Below are 20,113 nucleotides of genomic sequence, written 5' to 3'. Positions count from 1 at the left end.
AACGCATCTTAATACCAGATGGAAACAGGGCCTTGTGTAAAGCGATATACTATATAGAAAGTGCCTGATTTATTTATTTTTTGGTCGCAAATGTAATTATATTATCACCTGACTCTTTATATAAATTTATTTGGATATATGTCAAACTTTATCCGCATACATATAGTGCACTCGCTTACTATAGCAGGGCGATATATACTATATAGCATATCTAAACTGATTGATTGCTTGTATCATTGCAAAATGTAAACTATATTATCGCCCCGTTCTAATCTGCTAAATACAAAGGCATGAATATATTATAAACATTACCATCATGATTTTCTGTATTGTGAAAAGCGCTATATAAATCATTTTGACTTGACTTGCTATGGTATTAGGATGCACTGATAATTAAAATTCTATCTGATACCGATAAGCCTTCTTATTGGAATTCTTTATTCAAAAGTATTCGTCTAAATAAATGTATAATACAACACTAAAAACAAAAAATAATCATTTGAAATGCTACAAGTGAATTTCAGCATCACAAAACTATAATGTACAGTACTGTAAGAAATTGTAGTCTGCCTCGACCCAGATTGCACTCCAAAATATATTTTAGAATGAGCTCATCCCCAAAATGGCTTAATTAGCATAGAGATGAAGGAAGTTAAGTTATATTGTTTCTTCCATTTGGGTTGATCACATCCAGAGCAAATGGTCATCATCAATTGTAGAATGGGAATGGGTGTGGGTCTGTGGGACACTGAGAACCTTCTCCAATAATGGGGTGTCTCAACTTCATTAACATACAGACCACAGCTGTTACAAGTTACAACAGGAGCAACTTCATTTACATTAAGAGTGGTAAACTGTAACAGGATAAAAGGTTTGAGATTTGGATGTTCTGGGTTGATTCTGACGCCGGTGAACACAAGGTGCTTCGTGTACCTTGTCACTGCTATGCTGTAATAAACTTCATTTTTGAGATCTTCGACATCCACGTCATTTTTTCTTACAGAGCACAGTGTTAAATTCCCGTCTTAATCAGACCACAGAAGTGAGATGAATACAGAATACAGCGCAATCGATACGAACGGGGGCCAGAGAGAGTCATGGGAACAAGGACCCTGAACCAGGGCTACATGAGTAATTGAAATAAATCTGAAATCGCAATATAATTTAGTGAGCTGTATCAAATCACAAAGGCTGTGATTTGATTAAACTAATATATGCGCTGCATGTTTTTCAGAGTGACATGGGTAGCTCATTATGCAACACGCACCAACAGTATTCTCATAATAAAGGGAAGCTTTAAGAGTTTTCTGACAAAATAGTTTAATGTTTGAAAATTAAGACTGCCATAAATATTAGTATTGCAATTTTAGTTATAATTTAAAATTTAATTATTATATTGTTCTTAAAGGTGCATTGCGCAACATTTCATGTTAAAAATACCCTTTTTTCTAACCCATACATGCTTAAACAATTGCCTGATGGGCTGAATGAGCCCTTCTCTGATCACTGCTATTGCCTCTATAATCCTGTACAGTAAAATAAATAAGAGGGATTTGGGCCGGAACGTGAGACTGGGCGTGACGTCATGCGCGTTCACGCTCCCCTGGCTATGTCTGTCAGGTTTGTGTATTCGCCGCCATTCTCCGTATTAGCGAAGACAACTTGAGCGACAAAACTTCAGTCAACTTTCGACAAAAGTAGAAGATGGATTCAAAGAGACCGGCTTGTAGTTCATAAACCCCAACGCAAACTCCACGCAAGACAAAGACAGTAAGGCAGTTTCGCTTGTCGCCAGAGGGGGGCATAGTTCTGCAAAAACTCGGAGAGGTGAACAATGCACCTTTAAATACTCTATTTTTTTGTGAAATGTTGATTTAATATTTCTTATTTTAAAGGTTCTCTAAGCGATCCTGGGTGACGTCACTTCTTGTTGACGTTCGAACTATTGTCAAACAAAACGGAGGCTAGCTAGACCCTCCCCCCTCCTCATCTGCACACTAACCCCCCAAACCCTTCTTGTCGGTCATTGGCTGGAACAGTTTGTTATGTTTCGTGGAGCGGGTCGCCGCAGTTTGTTTTTGTTGCTGTTTGTGGAACCTGGGCTGTCTACAGAGATCGCGTTTCTTTACAGTGTGTTCAGGGGACAGGCAGCCAGCGGTTAGTGAGGAGATGTTTGCTGTATGTGACAAAAAATGTTTTGGCCTAAAAAACGCGTGACATCGCTTAGAGCACCTTTAAGTATTCTATATATATATATATTTGGTTCTCCTACTACTAATACTACTACTAATAATAATAATTAGGGGCCAAGCACCGAAGGTGCGGAGGCACCTATTGTAATCGCTAGCGTTCTTATTCTTCTTCATCTTCCGACTGGGCGTCTATGGCAGCCCATAGAACCGTTTGCGGGAAAGTTGTTTTGGTTTGACATTCTGATAGAGGACAGTCCCAACATTAAATACACCAATTTTGGTGTCTCTAACTCATTCCCTCTAGCGCCACCACCTGTCCAAAGTTTCACTTATATTATGCTAATAACTTTTGAACCGTAAGGCCTATCAACAAAATTCATGACGATTCGATCGCACCCTATGAAGTAATTTTCCGTCATAAAAATATGTCCGCCATTTTGAATTGTCCAAAAAACCTACTTTTGCAAACTCGTCCTAGACGGTTTGTCGGATTTTCACCAAAATTGCACCAGATCATCTCCAGGCAGTGCTGACAAAAAGTTATGGAATTCAAGTCGATTCACTTAACCGTTTTCGATAAACGCAAAAACTAATTTTACGTAGCGCTTGCGAAAACAGACGTAAGGCTGTATCTCAGCAACGCTTAATCGTATTCAGACCAAACTTGGCACATATCATCACAAGCATGACCTGAGGCTACATGCTGCGTTTCGGTGCAGCGCCACCTACTGGTCCTGAGATATGAAAAATGACTATTTTTGCTCATAACTTCTGAACAGTTTGTCCAAAAATCACAAAAGTGGTCTCGTTAGATTCAGGGCGTCATGCCGAGTTGACTGATATAAACTTTTCCCAGATCGGCCATTTTGGCTATCGGACATTTTTAATTGTGCTAAAATGATGTATTTTTTGAACGCATGAACGAATTGTTACAAAACTCGGTATGGGTCATCAGTACGATGCCCTGAAGGAGCCTGAGAAGTTTCGAAACAGCGCCACCTAGTGGTAAAATTTATTTTTCAAATGCTTGTAACTCTGGGTGTGGTTGACATATTTTCACGGGAGTCATCTCGCTGGGATCCTGAATCCTTGGCGAGTCCAAAGATACCAAATATGCTTAGGTTTTTTTTATGGTTTGGGTAGCGTTGTATAGGGATGGGACGGTATGAAAATTTCATATCACGATTATAGTGACCAAAGTTATCACGATTATCAATATTATCACGGTTTTGTTAAAATGAGATGGAAATGTTCAAAAAGAACTGATGCTCACCCTGAAAACATTTGAAAATCAACAAACAAAAAATACAATTAGCAGGCTAGCAGCTATATGCACTTTTTTAAGCATAAACATTATATTAACACATTAACATGGAGCCCTGAGAGTGAGAGGTATAAGTTTTCCTAGTGCAGGTTTTAATGAACCCGTCATTAAACCCTATCATTAATAATGATAATAACACTTATGGATGTGTGTATGACTGAATATTATTATTATTAATAAATAATAAATCGCTTTCTCTCTCACACACACACACACACTCACGCACGCACGCACACACACTTTAAATGAACAAAATATGTTGGTTAGGTCAGGGTGACTAAACTACTGGAATACTTATAATGACTGTTGTAAATAGCAACGCACTACACAGCGCACATCCATGTCTCGGATCACCGTGGACGCAATCTCTGGTTTCATTCAAATGTGTATGTCTTGCGTCTCAGTTTTGATTGTATTGAACATTAAATCAGAGTAATTTAGTATTAATACTACTACAATATTGTTGTAGTGATCACATTTACTTTACGATTGATTTGGACACTGTAACTTGTATAATGGATTTATAAACCGGCAAGATTTAAAAACATTAAGTTAATCACAATTCAATATTTCATGTCCCTGAAATTATTTCTGTGGGCAAAAATAAAAAATAAAACTGTAATAAGTTTGCTATGAATGAATACAATACATTATCCCTTAAATGTCACCCTTAATAGTTTGAATATGTTCGTTCGTCTTGGCTCAAATCCACTTGCTGTAAAACTTTTCTCTTCGCGGAAGCTTTGGAATAATTACAAGTGAGATAATGAAATAATTCATCTCCAATACATTTTTTGTCTAATTATTTGCCCAAGTTAGTTGTGCTATTAAGGTAAAAAATAACTCAGTGGGTGGTTGTCACGTAACGTTAGATGACTTAGCAGATTTGACGTGTTTCCCCCTTTTGCAGCGACTTTCCTCTTGCAAGATTTGCAGACAGGCTGCCCATCCTCGATTAAATTGCCCTCGGGACTCTTGTAATAGCCAAAATACGACCATACCTCCGATTTTGTCCTCTTGGATGGCTGAAAAATCTCCCGTGCGCTGTCACTGCCTTCCGCCATGTCTTCTCGCGCAAAAAAACAACATTGCATCTGCGCGCCTGCTCGCGTCGCGCCTGCGTCAGACTGATTCTGGCTGGACAGGATTTACCGCGAGTTTTCAAAATCACGATAATCAAACACGGTTTTTATGATAATTAAATTTTAAACGATAATACTAACCGCCAGGCCATTTTATCGTGGTTTATCGTGAAACCGGTAATCGTCCCATCCCTAGCGTTGTAATTTAGCGCTTAAAAAACATTTACGGATATCTTCGAAACCGCTAGTCCGATCAAGACGAAACCACCGTCAGAAGTACGGAAACATAGGTCGCTGGCTATACACTAATGCCCAAATGCCAAAATATTGATAGTAAGGGGTAGTAAAATTCAATCAAAGTCACGTATCAGTCATTTTTTACGTGTTTTTTCATATTTATGTCTATAACTCCGAAGTGAATTGAGATATTTTCACCAAATTTGGCACACACATGTATGGGGTCATTCTGAGGACACATGAAAAAAATTGTGGGATTTTGCCTCTTGGTGGCGCTATAATAGAAAAAAACCATGAAATTCCCATTGACTTCAATACAGTTTTGTGATGTAAGATGCTATACTTAACGAATGCATTGCTGTAACATTATGAAACTCAGAATTTGCAACCAGCACCATCCCCTGAAGGTACTCAAAAGATTGAGACAGCGCCACCTGTTGGTCAAAAGTTAAAATTAAATTTCCAAAAACTTTTGAAAAAATATGCCTATTGTAATGACACTGGTCTTAATAGATTCCTTGGGTCATGCCGAGAACATAGATACCAAGTTTGACGTATTTGGACGAACTTCCTGTCCGCCATCTTTATTTACTTTCAAAACCTTTTTTTTCGAACTTCTCCTAGACCATTCGTCCGATTTTCACCAAAATCGAATCATATCATCTCCAGACCATGCCGACTAAAAGTTATGGATTTCGTGACGATAGACGAAACCGTTTTCGTATACCGCAGCAGCAAAGTTGAGGCATGCTGCCAAAATGACTTAAGTTTTTATCTCTGCAATGCCTTGACATTTTGACACCAAACTTTATATGTGTCATTGTCACCTCACTCTGACCACATCACATCGATTTCGTAACTGCGCCGTTTTGTAACTTTCAACCGTATTGGTCGAAAGTGAAAATCCATTAAATCATCTTAAAAGTTACTGTATATTTGATTTTTTAGCCATTTGCCCCAAATTCTCTTAAAATGTCTTTAATTGCTCCTTGCTGCAATTGGTCTGCCACTCCAACCCATGAGGGCATCTGTTGCCGCTTCTTGCGCTTGGCCCCGGTAATGGCTGCTTGCAGCTATATTTATTATTATAATTATCTAGCCATATTGATCCAAAAAATTGCAATTACATTTTTTATCTCCTATATCCATACAAAGCCTTACTTCTGCTGATAACCAGCCCATGTACATTGACATATTTACATTTGTGTTCCATGTGTCTAATTGGAAGATGTGAAGGAAGTACAACGCTGTGTAGTGGTTTTGCTAATACCTCAGTGTATGTATGGAGAGCAGTTTTTTTGTGGAGAGTAGCAGGCAAAAACTCAAACTTAGATGAAGTGGAATTTTAATTAGAAACAGGGAAGGCGGAGACCCTCCTACACAACTCCGGTGGTACTTTTTAAGTGAAAGGGGAAGTCTGTAGACGCATGCCACCATCTGGTCTTGGGTTGAATTTCCTGGAGCCTTCTGCTCTAAAAACAATCTCATTCACCGTCCTTATACAGTTAACCCCTCATGTTGGGCCTGCTTAACTGTAACTTTCTCTCTCTCCGTCTACTTTTTTGGCTGTAGATTGACCTACGGGATGACCCCAAAACTATTTCCAAGCTGAACGATGTGAAGGAGAAGCCCATTGTGACAGAACAGGGCCAGAAGCTAGCAAAGGAGGTGAGGGGGAAAAAGGATACTTCCTATTTCTCAAGTTTAAAATAAAACTGAAACTTTGTATCGAGAGAAAACTCTGACATGGGTCAAAGGGAAAGTGAAAAGAACAGCACATTGTCGTGATCTGAACGGTGAATGTCGAAAATGATGTCTTAATTTTCTATGCATTTCCAGATTGGTGCCTGCTGTTATGTTGAATGCTCAGCACTGACGCAGAAAGGTCTGAAAACTGTGTTCGACGAGGCCATTATAGCCATTCTGGCTCCTAAGAAAGGCGCGCTCAAGCGAAGACTGGGCCCACGCTGCATCAACTGCTGCCTCATCACATGATACACCAGCTCAGGGGCGTCCAGGTGGAAGAACGCAAGGACTGATGGTGACCAATTGACAACCATCCAGATTACAATCTGACTTCTGAACTAAAGGAACGAGAACCAATGGACGCTGTGAAATACGAACGATGGTGCTGTACAGTCCAAGTTATGGGCAAATGACAAAAAGACACATTCTTCAGGGAGAAATGACACAAGAACACTAATCTTTGAGATGGAATACAAGGAAAACAACGAAATGATTTGCTGAACGTACAAGCACAGAGAATAGACAATGAAAGAAATGTAAAGATGTCTGAGACACCCTTTTTAATGGCTAAGAACAATCGAACTGTATTTCCGTGTCTGGCTCAGCGAGCACGAGTACGAAACTCAGACAAGCCTAAACAGCACAACCAAACCCTTCGGTCATTTACAGAAGTAAAACTTTATTTAACTTCAAAAAGGGAAACTCAGCATCTCAATTTAGTTAGCAAAACCATTGCTTTTTACAAAATGTCTCAAGACAGAACTGGCTTTATTTACAAGGAAGAGAGGAATTCTCAAATTAATATACTGCCATTATGAGCATACAACAAATTAAATATCTATTCTGCAAAAAAAAAAAAAAAAAAAAAAAAAAAAAAAAAATTGAATTTGTATTGTTGTAAATGTGACCAGAGTCATTTTTCTTTGATTTGGAGCACGCACTGGGATGGACAGTCGTTTTTGACTCGAGCCTGGATCTTTTTCTCTGTCAAGTTTCTGGTGGCCTGTGAGTGTGTCCTTTGTTTCCTCACTTAAGCTTGTAGGTGAGCTGTTTGCGATGCCAGTAGATCCAGACAGGGGCAGCGACAAGGCCAGTCAGAAATCCAGTAGTTGCCCCGAGGGTACAGGAAATGGGCCAAACCTGCACAGAGGAGCCACAAAAACGAAGAGATCAAAACTGTCATATTGCAGGAGCACAAGTGACTGACTGCAAATTCTACAGATTCACTGTGGTGTTTTACCAACCAAATTTTTGTATTTGAGACTGCTTTCTTCCTCTTTCTTTTTTTAACAGAGTTTTGAGCGTTACATGTTGGTGGCCTTGCCTCTCAGGTCTTGTGCCGACTGCTTCGCATTTTGAATTTTTGCTTCATATGATCAAGGTGATCTTCTTTTTAATGAATTTCCTGCAGTCCATGCTAATATGTGGAGTGGTCTGAGTGGTCTTTAAAGCTTCCAGCACATTGTGAGCAACAAAGAAAAAGCCTTTATAAACGGTAGATATATGGAATGCAAATCTAAAAATCAAAAGGCACAATGGTTTTATGAGTGCACCTAATTCAAGATTAAAAACTTGCTGTTGATGCCAAATGTGCAGTGGATATACAAAATGTAAATTTAATGACTTGCCGCAAAATGCTTACTGACTATAAAAACAAATTGTTTCTAATATTTTGTCTTTTGTTTTTAGTCTTGTTGCTTCTTCATATATATTTGAATACCTTATTTCAGTCTTGCACATAAACATTTTAAAATATGCAATTCTTTTTCTGTTATATTAACTTGAAGAAAAATAATACTGTTATACTAATTAAGTGACATAAAATATTTTAACAGAACTATATACACTACCATTAAAAAGTGTGAGGTCAATAAGGTTTTTAATGTTTTTGAAAAGTCTCTTATGCTCACCAAGGCTGAATTTATTTAATCAAAAATATGGTAAAACAGTAATATTGTGAAATATTATTACTATTTAAAATAACTTGTTTCTATTTTTTATTATATTTTAAAATGTAATTCATTCCTGTATTACAAAGCTGAATTTTCAGCATCATTACTCCAGCCTTCAGTGTCACATGATCCTTCAGAAATCATTCTAATATGATGATTTGGAGCTCAAGGAACATTTCTAATTGTTGTCAGTGTTGACAACAGCTGTGCTGCTTTTTTTGTGGGAAACCACAAATATTTTTGTGATTCTTTATGTATAGAAAGTTCAAAAGAATAGCATTTATATGAAATAGAACTTACTTGTCGATTTTACTTTTACTTTTTAAATAGAAGCATTAATTTCCCCAATTGACCATGAAACTTTTGAACAGTGTATACTAAACGCACACGTTTGTTTCACTATATTAGTGAGGACACTGCATAGATGTCCACCGATTTTATATCAGGCTAATATTCTCTATCGCCTAACCCAACTGCTACCCTAAACCTACCCTATCACAGAAACATACGCAAAACACTACATTTAAATAGAAACATGTTTTGGCAGATTTATACGCCTTTTTAACTAGTAAGGACCAATAAAATGTCCTCGCCAGTCAGTTGTCAAAAAATGTAACTATATAATTAAGAACATTTGGCCCTCACAAGTATAGCCAAATATGTACACACAACACACATATTATATGAAAAATAGCAACAAAATATTTGATAAACACTATCCATCCTTTTCTTGTCCTCCTCTGTCTTTTTACAGAGAGTGAGATTTCTTCCCTTCATACATGGTCCCTTCATAAATGACTGAAGATATGAAGAGTGGTTCAGAATTATAAAAATGTCAGCAAGATTGATTATTCAATTATCTCAAGACTATGATGATATGGGTTGCAATATATAGTGTCATGGCAATGAGAAGGAGCGAGTCTGTGCGAAAAGCATCTGCATTCAACCACCCCAGAGTTTCTCATTAGCTCACAATCCCATCATCATGTCTTTAGGAATCATCAGTGAGTCTACGGCTACGCCAACCTCACTCCCCTCCCTACAGCTTCCTCACTCCCATAATGAGTCAGTCTCATCTCTCTGGCCTCGTCTAGACATCTGTGTGTATAGAGCGTGTCAGAAAGCACACATGGGAGACTTCAGCGTGACATTTTGAGGGCAAAACGAGGGCAAACACTGGCCTCTGATCAATGTCTGTACAACACATGAATAATTGAAGTACCAGCACAGTCCTTCTATGGTTTGAGAACATTAAATTTTTTCATGAAGATTGGTTCATTCCCAACAAAACGACTCGGTTACTAACGTAACCTCGGTTCCCTGAGAGGAGGGAACGAGTATTGCGTAAGTAGCTTACGCTATGGGAAAACTCCTTTTCTCGAGAAATATTGAAGTCTTTATGTAAAACGCATTGCAGCTGCACAGCATACAGCAATGAGCGAGGCAGCTCGGTCATTGGCTGTGCTGCGGCAACTGCACAAACCTATGACGGGGCGACTCTGAACCCGCTTCCAATGAGCGTGCTTCGAGCCCGCCAAGATGGGCGAGGCCAAGGGCTATATATTGGGCGCCCCTTCGTCTGAGTTCAAGCACAAGCACGGCAGCTTACGCAATACTCGTTCCCTCCTCTGATAAACCTGATAAATGTTGACGGCGAGGCCCACCCTGCTGCCACACAAATATCTTGAATGGGTATCCCACTCGACCACGCCCACGAGGAGGCCATGCCTCACGTAGAGTGAGCTCTGATGCCCAAGGGGCTCTGAAGGCCCTTGGCTTCATAAGCCAGCGCTATAGCATCAACTATCCAGCGCGATATTCTCTGCTTTGAAACAGCGAGACCTTTGGTGCGGCCGCCAAAGCATACGAACAATTGCTCTGTCTGTCTGAACTGGGCAGAACGTTCCAAATATACTCTGAGCGCCCTGACCGGGCAGAGTAAATTAGCGTCGCTTTCGTCTGCTGGAGACGATAGTGCGGCCAAAGATATCACCTGTGCTCTGAAGGGTGTAGAGAGCACCTTAGGAATATGCCCGTGCTTTCGCCTGAGGACAACTCTGCTGCCGTTAGGTCCAAACTCCAGGCAGGCAGCGCTTGATGACAGCGTGTGCAGGTCGCCCACTCTCTTGACCGAGGCGAGAGCCAGCAAGAGAGCAGCTTTGAGCGAGAGCTGTTTAAGGTGCACAGTTCGGAGGGGTTTGAACGGGGCACTTTTGAGTGTGTCCAGCACCGTGGCCAGGTCCCAGATCAGCCCTGAGGGGGGGCGTGGGGGATTTATCCTCCTGGCGCCCCTCAGGAAACGAACAACTAGGTAGTTTTTCCCTAGTGTGCGTCCTTCTACAGGGTCGTGTGATGCCGCTATGGCAGCCACATATACTTTGAGCGTGGAGGGGGTGCGACCTGCCTCCAACAGCTCTTGTAAGAAAACGAGCACACTCGGTACTTCGCATGTCTCAGGGTTCAGGTTCCTGGATTTACACCAGTCACTGAACACCTTCCATTTCTGGGCATATAAGCGCCTCGTAGAGGGCGCTCGGGCCTCAGTGATGGTTCTCAACACTCCACTGGGGAGGTTCCCGGGAACCCGTTGAGGGGCCATGCATGGAGGGCCCACAGATCGGGGCGGGGATGGAGGATCATCCCGTTGGCCTGCCTGAGGAGGTCCAGCCTCAGCGGAATCGGCCATGGGGCAGATTGCATCATCTGCATCAGTTCTGGAAACCACGTCTGGTTCTTCCAGAGTGGGGCTACCAGGAGCACTACACATTTCTCCTCCCTGATCCGACTGATGACCTGAGGTAGCATCGCGACCGGAGGGAAGGCATACAGCGGGCGGCTCGGCCAGATTTGGGCGAGCGCGTCTGTGCTCTTTGAAAAGAAGAGAGGGCAGTGCGCATTTTCCTTGGAGGCAAAGAGGTCGACCTCTGCTCTGCCAAAGGTTTGCCATAACCACTGAATCGTCAGGGGGTGGAGAGACCATTCTCCTGGGAGAACTTTGTCTCTGGACAGCATGTCCGCTCCCTGGTTCAGAACACCTGGCACATGCGCTGCTCTCAGCGAGCGCAGGTTGCGCTGGGACCATCGGAGGAGCTCCCTGGCCATCGAGTGCAGGGAGCTCGATCTGAGTCCACCCTGACGATTTATATACGAGACTACCGTCATGTTGTCCGTTCGGACTAGGACGTGCTCGTCCTTCAGGTACGGAAGCAGGGCTCTGAGAGCCAAAGCGACCGCTTTCAATTCCAGACAGTTTATATGTAGGCGCTTCTCCGGGTTTGACCACAAACCGGAGACAGGCCTGCCCTCGTAAAGGGCCCCCCAACCTATTTTGGAGGCATCTGTCGTGATCATTTTTCTCCTTGTGTTCACGCCCAAACTCACACCGGACTGATACCAGTCGACAGCTTTCCAGGGCGTCAGGGCTTTTATGCAGCCGTGATTTGCTCTGATTAAAAAGTGGCCCGAGCGCCACGCGTGAGTGGGGACACGGCTTTTGAGTCAGCGCTGGAGAGGACGCATGTGCAACAATCCTAGCTGGAGTACAGCTGATGCCGAGGCCATGAGACCGAGCATCCTTTGAAATCGCTTGACGGGGGCGCGCGCGCGCGCTCTGAACGATGTTGCAAGGCGCCGGATAGTGAGCGCGCGCTCTGATGAGAGGCGCGCCGTCATCTGCACTGAGTCTAGCATTATTCCCAGAAAAGAAATATTCTGGCTGGGGGATAGCATGCTCTTTGCAAAATTGATTCTTAGACCCAGGCATTCTAGATGACTGATAATCCAAGACCTGTGTGTCACTAACTGGCTCTCTGATTGTGCTAGGACTAGCCAATCATCGAGATAATTCAGTATTCGCACTCCCCGCTGCCTCAGGGAGGAAAGTGCTGCATCCATACATTTCAGTGACAGGCCGAATGGTAGTACTGTGTACTGGTATGACTGTCCCTCGAAAGCGAATCTCAGAAAAGGCCTGTGATGAGGCGCTATCGGAATGTGAAAGTAAGCGTCTTTCAGATCCACTGATAGAAACCAATCCCCCGGGCGAACTTGCGCGAGGATATGCTTGATTGTTAACATTCTGAACGAGCGAATCATTAAAGCTTTGTTCAGATGTCTGAGATCTAGAATGGGGCGGAGACCACCATCCTTCTTCGGGACGAGAAAATAGCGACTGTAAAAACCTGCCTCGCTCATAGAGGGAGGGACTGTTTCTATAGCGCCCTTCTCTATCAGTTTGAGCACCTCGGTGCATAGAACATGTGAAACATCTTTTCTCACTTTCGTCTCGACCACCGCTGTGAAGCGGGGCGGTCTGCGAGCGAATTGAAGCGAGTAACTGTGTTTTATTATGTTCAAAACCCATTTCGGCATGCCGGGGATATTTTCCCAAGCTTTCGCTCGCACAGATATGGGCTGAATGCTGGCTGGGGGCGTGTCGCAGTGACGTATGGCTCCCGCCGGCAAATCGCCCTGTGCTAATACCGAGCTTACAGCCCTCAGAGGCGCGGGCGCGCGCTGAGCAGCTTTGTTGAATGCCGAGTGCAGGGGTGCATGTGAGATTACAGGCACGCTCGCCGTAATGCTCACAGTGTGAGTTGGGGAAATGTTTAAGACTGTATGGACAGTGCTTATGGGTGGGGGTGCATAGACTGTGGTAGGCACGCGCGCCACTTTCATAAAACTTCCCGCTTGTGGCGGGAGGTTTTTGGCCATATAAACAGTGTTTGTGAGTTGGGATGCGTGCATAACAGCGGGCACACGCGCTACTCTTATAGAATTTCCCGCTTTTACTGGGGAAGTGTTTATAACTGTGGGAACAGTGCTTATGTGTAGTGGTGCATACGTGACAGTTGGCACACAATCTACATTTATGGGGCGTCCAGCCTGAGCTGGGGAAGCATTTGGCACTGCTTTGACAGTTTTGATATGTGGGAATGCGCACTTTGGTGTGGACACGTGACCCTTTAATGACACAGGCAGAAAATGGCTCTTTATGTGATTTCTGTGTGTCGCCGTAAAAACGGCGTTTGTTTGCAGGTGAGCGAGCTGTGTGGCTGGCACATTGGCTGCTGTACAGACATTTCCAGCCACCTGTAAGGGGACTGGGTAATGTTGTAAACGTTTTGGAGAGAACGGTCCGGCTTTTGCGAGACACGTGCTCTCCCTTTTTCTCCCTGTAGCTTGGAGGACTTACGAGGCTCTGGGTTCAGCACAATCTTGGGCCGAGGTCCCCGTCGCTCGGGCGGTTGCTTCCTGTTGGCAAAGCGCGAGCGGCGTCGAAAGTCAGTTTCAGGTCTGGGCTGAGAGACGGGAGGCGCCGTCTTAGCTCGCTGCTGCTGAGGCGGCCTTTGGCGGCTCTGCGATGAGCTAGATCGCTTGGGCAGGAAGTGTCGCATAGCCTGCGAATCCTTACGGGCTTCGGTGAAGCGCTCAGCGAACTCCTTCACCGCTGGTCCGAACAGGCCGCTTTGGGAGATAGGCGCGTCGAGGCATGACGCCTTATCTGCATCCTTCATCTCTGTTAGCGTCAGCCACAGATGGCGCTCAAGGACAGTTAGGTTAGCCATAGCACGGCCGATGGATTGGGCGGTGGCTTTTGTGGCTCGCAGTGCTATGTCGGTGGCGCTGCGCAGGTCCTTGAATGCCTCAGGATCAGGTCCAGACTCGTCCATACTGCGGAGAAGTTTAGCTTGAAACACTTGGAGGACAGCCATAGAGTGAAGCGCTGATGCAGCTTGGCCGGCAGCGGCGTATGCGCGACCGGCGAGAGCTGAAGTAGATCGGCAAGGCTTCGAGGGATGAGAAGCTTTGGCTTTCCATCCAGCGGTGGAAGGTGGACACAGGTGATTGGCCACAGCCTCCTCGAGGGGCGGAGTCCCCTCATAGCCTCTTTCTTTCGCGCCGTCCACAGAGGAGAGCGACAAAGAAAAAGAAGGCTTCAGGCGAGCGGAGTGCGGGGCTTTCCACGACTTCGTGAGTTCGTCGTGAACTTCCGGAAAGAAAGGGGAGGGCCTTTGCCGAGGGCCCTGCCGGCGCCCCTGCAGGAACCACTCGTCCAGTCGGCTGCGGGCGGGTTCTTCCGGGGAAGACCAATCGAGCCCGAGGTCTTCCACGGCCTTAGACAGGATGCGGACGATTTCCGAGTCCATGCTGGAGCCCACGCTTGTGCCCGCTAACGTCGATGGCGCGGGGTCGAAGGACGAGCCCGGCCAGTCGTCGGATGCAGCATCAAAGGAAAGGCTGTCATCCTTTTCGTCGTCATCCCCTGACGCGCCAAACGAGACGAGACCCATCGCTCCGCTGGAGGGGTGCTGGTCCGCCTGTGTGAACTGGACTGGCGGCGGGGAGTCTTCGGGTGGTGGTGAAGCACGCGGGGATTGGCCCGGCGTGACGTCACTGCAAACCGCGTGCTCTGGCGGCCTCTGTGAGCGGCGCATCTTCTTGCGCGGCTCGACCAGAGGGGATGGTAGCACGGTGGAATTGGGCTCTTTCGCGGTGAAAACGGCGAAGCGACCGCGCAGCTCGGTGAGGCCCAGGGCGTCACACTCGGGACATCCGCCTCGAGTAAGGGCAGCCTCTGCGTGGTCCGGTCCCAGGCAGCGGGTGCAAATGATGTGACGATCCCCGTCCTGAAGAGGGCCTCGACACGAGGCGCAGGAAGGCATTTGAAACAACGCCCAGTTAATTTGCTCTTTTAGAAAAGTGTTGCGGAGGCGAACACTGGTTAGCTTTGAAAAGGATATCGGTGATGCACGCCGGATGGCTTAGCAGAAGGCGATCGAAGGCGGCTGAAGGCACCGGCGTCCTCAAAGCAGTCCTGCTGTAGGCTTGTCGACGGCGAAAAGACTCCAAGAAATCCGGAGGATCCAGCGAAGAGAAGGTCTTTGCTGAAGGAGATTAAATCTAAAGAACTCAGACGACGGGGCGCCCAATATATAGCCCTTGGCCACGCCCATCTTGGCGGGCTCTGAAGCGCGTGGGCGTTAAGCACGCTCATTGGAAGCGGGTTCAGAGTCGCCCCGTCATAGGTTTGTGCAGTTGCCGCAGCACAGCCAATGACCGAGCTGCCGCATTGCAGCTGCAATGCGTTTTACATAAAGACTTCAATATTTCTTGAGAAAAGGAGTTTTCCCATAGCGTAAGCTACTTACGCAATAGGAGGAACCTCTCGAAAGGGAACCTGTTTATGGCTGTCCTGGCGATTGGTTAAGGAATGTCTATGTTGTCTAAAAAGGCTCTCAGTGTTAACAACACATTATTTGTTTTCTATTTGACAATGATCTTTAGTATAATGCAATACTGAGATAAATGTCCTTTAATAAAGATATAGATGTGATTGTGGTATAAAGGAAAGCAAGTTTCATTTGGCTAAATAAATAAGAAAAAATGATTGTTTTTGCCCATTTAATCAAAATCAGTGGGGTTTGATCATCAATGGGGGATTGTTTTATCTGCAATTAATTACATGCATTATAAATAGACAGTATAAACATAAGGAAAGCAAAACCAAAATATTTACAAAGCAAAATGATTTCTCTGGCATGTTCCTCCTTTCTGATTTTTAAAACAAGGAACCCTGTACTGCAATTCTGCTGCCACGGCAGAAATCTGCTCTCTGCACTGAGCATAACTACTTATAATAGCACTCATTAAGCGACAAAGTTTTACTTTACTAGGCAAATTTAATGGAGAGTCACATGAAGTCATCAGGGGGAAGAGAGATGCATTGGGATGTGTTGCAGGCCAGACTCAAACCTGCATCACCTACTTGAGCACCATGTCTCAATGAGCCAGAAGCATGTGCATTAATTGCTAAATGACATATTTCTTTTAAAATGACTGGAATTTCTGAGACCAGTTGCAATAGTGTCATCACACTAACCTGCCATGGTCTGTCCCAGTCGAGAGGAATAGGGAACGCTCCCAGCCAGGCCCCAATCACACTACAGCCAGTGGTAATCTGAAGAGAGGTGTCCCACACTGACATTGCCCTGAAAATGACACATGCTCAATCATAACATTGCTGCTATTGCAAACAAATGAAAATGAATAAAGCTCAAATGTTGCTCATGAGTACAGAAAACTAACCATATATCAAAAGAAATATTTTTTATATGAACATAAGTTTGGGGTCAGTACGTTTCTTTGTTTGTTTGTTTTTTAAAGAAATTAATACTTTTATTCAGCAAGCATGCATTAAATTGATCAGAAGTGAGAGTAAAGACTTCTATGTTGTTCCAAAAAATAAATATTTCAAATAAATGCTGTTTTTTTTATTTTTTAAGCCATCAAAGAATCTTTCATGGTGTTCAGAAAAATATCAAGCAGCACAACTGTTTTCAACACTGATAACAACAAGAAATGTTTTTTAACCACCACATCATCATATTAAAATGATTTCTGAAGGATCATGTGACACTGTAGACTGAAGTAAAGATGCTGAAAATTCCAATTTGGCATCACATGAATAAATTACATTTTAAGATAGTTTTCAAACAGTTTTTTTATATTGTAAAAATATTTCACAATATTAAGGTTTTACTGTATCTTTTGATCAAATAAATACAGCCTTGGTGAACTTAAGAGACTTCTTTTAAAAAACATTAAAATCTTACCAACCCTAAACTTTTGAACGGTAAAAAAAAATGAAATTGACAACTTTAGCTTAAAATACCATATGTAGGTTATAGAATATGAAGCTTTTTGTCTTTTATACAGTGTAGTGATGTAGGATACAAGAGGACTATGAATGTTCGATGAACACAGACTGCATATTTACATCTGAGAGATACATTTCCTGCAGCGTTTAAGCAGAGATACTGCAGCTGTACAAACACACAGTATCTCTGACTATCATACCATTGGAACCATCACTAAATTATAGTACAAACGTTCAGTGGTCTTGTTTCAAAACACTTCAATGTTACAGTCAATGTGAAGCTATTGTTCATTGAAGCTAAAATGTTACAGAGAAGCTTTAACGATATTATTAATTAAAGCTGCAGTCCGTAACTTTTGGCGCTCTAGCGGTTAATAAACAGAACTGCATGCGTCTTGCGGAAGAATACAGCCGGAGCTACTTCTCTCTGTTTATGTCTATGATGAGTCACGCAGGTACTGGGCTACTCCGCATTGGTACGACCCGAACCAGTCTAAAACAGTCAGAATATAAACACTTATTAAAGGTGTACCGTAGTGATTCGGGATAAGGAAAAAACAAGGTTTGGAAAATTGATTCATGATATACTCGCTCTTTATATACATTTTGTAAATTTTGAACACAAAAAATAAGTTACAGAATGCAGCTTTAAACGCTAAATTATATACAATTAGAAAATGGGAAAGGACCAGACCCAGCTCATGCCCCAACCTGCAGGATTTCCTCTGAGAGCATTAAGCCACACTCAACTCTAGTTGCTCATAAATGGGGATTGAGGCTTTGTGATTGATTGCATTTCAAAATGGTTTTGCGTCATTTACTTTATATTGAAGGCGTTCATCCTAAAATAATCCCTTATCTGTGAAACTCAATGAGATCTGTTGCACCAATTTGTCAAAGTTGGTCAAGGTCTCCATCTAGTGGATTACAGCCACTGAAACAATAACACAAGCTGCTCAGTAAAGCCTATTCCACACCGTAAACGGAGCAAGCAGTGATTCAAGTGGTTTATGTAGACAGTTTATCCTGCATTTACCCATCTCTGCTGAAAACCCGGATCCATGCCTGTACATTAGGGCCCAGTATGCAGAGACATCTCAATGTAGTGAGTGTGGAAAGCAGCAAGGCCAGAGAAAACGTCTCCAGGGCAGACCTACAACATGACATGTGACTTATATTATCGGGTATTTCACATTTCTGGACACAAAACAAACAAACAAACATGTAATACTTACTCGAGCAGAGGTGCGCCGTACATTACCACCACAGAATGAAAAAAGAGGCATGACAGTAGAAAGTACAGACAGGATCTGGACAATCTGTTGATCTGTAAATGAAATAACAAATGAAACTTTAATCACCATGAAATCAAAAATGACATCTCTTGTTTTTATGGAATATTGCAGTATTTATTATAAATGATTTATCCATGCACATCGTTTTTTTATTAAATAACTTCTCCCTCTTGCCATCTCTTCTGTGATGACATGTTTACTGGCGTGAGGGCGGGACAAACTGTCACTCACAAGAGATCATTGCAAAAGAAAGCAACAACAATCCAATCTATTCCCAATGGACAAAATCAAGTCGCGCCTTACTTTTTTTTTTTTTTGTTCAAGAAGCTGTTTCACTCTTATATACCGGTACATCACAATAGAGTGGTGCAGGGATGATGTCAAAACCCAGAAGAATAATTCGCCACTGGTTCCCTCGAGATTTTCCTATAGGGTTTATCAATTTATGAGTAAAATAAGGTCTGTGGTAAACATAAGTTGACAATAATTGGACATTTTGTTCTATAACTTAAATAGCACACACTGTTACGTACCATACACTCAGCGCAACCAAACGTCACATATTGATAACGCAAATTTTGAAGCTGTTATGTTCCTATTAAGTACCTAGATAAAAAAATTCGGAGTTTGAGTGCGTGTAATTATTCGTTGCAGAAAAAAACGTCCAAGTATCATCATCTTATGTTTACCACAGACATTATTTTACTCATGAATTGAAAAACCCCATAAAAACCCATAGGAAAATCTTGAGGGAACCAGGTGTGAATTAATCTTCCGGGTTTTGACATCATCCCTGCACCACCCTATAGGGAAAAAAAGACTATCGCAATTTCCGTTTTATGCTGACTTTAATGCTCATTCTATTTAGTCATCAATTATGTTCTGCCCATCTCTACCTTGTAGCTCAATGTGTTTTTCTTTATTGGTGGGCTGATTCCAAGAAGCCAAAACACTGCAATGTTGACCACAGCAACAGATCCAGCCACACAATACAGCCAAACCATGTGGGTCCCATAAACAGAGAAGTTTTCCAAAAACACAGCAGGCATCACAGTTGCCATGAAGATGGAGGAGGCAATAATGGCATGAGAGGATGCCATGCCCCTGATCTCAACATCCCACATTATGGAAGTTAAATGGAGGTACCTGTTAAAGAATAATGAAAGTAAATTAATGGGATAAATGAACAATTGCAAAAGAAATGTTAAAGCCATTTGCGTGTCTTTCAAAAATATTTCATATAAGGTCAAAGAAAGGACACGAAAGACAGATAAGAGTCCAACGTGATAATGAGGCTGGCAATAAAAGCATAATTTCCAGGAAATGTTAGAAATGCAAGGACACTATTGCATACAACTAAAACGAGCGGTTTATTCAATGATTAATTCAACTTACTTTGAAGTAAAGACTGACCAGTGGAGTATTGTGCCTGCCTGCCCTGGTTGTAATTATATATATCCAATAAATTAACTTCTAAAGTAATTAATCACCAGATTCCTCCAGCACCTGAACAATTTGAACAAATTCAAGTTTCACCTTTCTAGAATGAATGCCATAAGACTGCAAACAAATGAGAACAGTTTATTTACAAAACATGACTCCCGTGTAACTTACTTCCGGGAAAAT

At 42.9% G+C, this 20,113-nt stretch overlaps 2 protein-coding genes across 2 annotated transcripts in view; one reads left to right on the top strand and one right to left on the bottom strand.

The window, feature by feature from the left end:
* The window catches only part of rhoq (ras homolog family member Q), a 19,196-nt gene extending 11,780 nt beyond the window's left edge, over nt 1-7,416 (top strand). Inside the window, exons 4-5 of the mRNA XM_056255603.1 lie at nt 6,408-6,503; nt 6,675-7,416. Of these exons, the coding sequence (XP_056111578.1) occupies nt 6,408-6,503; nt 6,675-6,830 (252 nt within the window). The 3' untranslated portion in view covers nt 6,831-7,416. The remainder of the gene's footprint in view (nt 1-6,407; nt 6,504-6,674) is intronic.
* On the bottom strand, nt 7,241-20,113 carry pigf (phosphatidylinositol glycan anchor biosynthesis, class F). The gene is made up of 6 exons (XM_056255602.1): nt 19,883-20,113; nt 19,384-19,633; nt 18,428-18,519; nt 18,229-18,345; nt 16,416-16,524; nt 7,241-7,721 (listed from the first exon to the last, which is right to left on the bottom strand). Exons 2-6 carry the CDS (start codon nt 19,609-19,611, stop codon nt 7,608-7,610), a joined length of 660 nt encoding a protein of 219 aa, XP_056111577.1. The 5' UTR covers nt 19,612-19,633; nt 19,883-20,113; the 3' UTR covers nt 7,241-7,607.

This window comes from Rhinichthys klamathensis, unplaced genomic scaffold, assembly GCF_029890125.1.
Source record: "Rhinichthys klamathensis goyatoka isolate OS25496 unplaced genomic scaffold, OSU_Roscu_1.1 h1tg000121l_1, whole genome shotgun sequence".
Lineage (NCBI taxonomy): Eukaryota > Metazoa > Chordata > Actinopteri > Cypriniformes > Leuciscidae > Rhinichthys > Rhinichthys klamathensis.
The sequence above is the reverse complement of the archived record's forward strand: the minus strand, read 5'-3'. Positions and strand labels throughout refer to the sequence as shown.

Bases quoted from the DNA above. Each gene is read 5' to 3' on its own strand.
- pigf (XM_056255602.1), bottom strand. From the start codon at position 19,611: ATGTGGGATGTTGAGATCAGGGGCATGGCATCCTCTCATGCCATTATT. The intron at 18,346-18,427 runs GTAAGTATTACA...GTCATGTTGTAG, and splicing joins TACGGCGCACCTCTGCTCGA to GTCTGCCCTGGAGACGTTTT. The intron at 7,722-16,415 runs GTTAGTGTGATG...TCCTCTGTGCAG, and splicing joins ACTGGGACAGACCATGGCAG to GTTTGGCCCATTTCCTGTAC.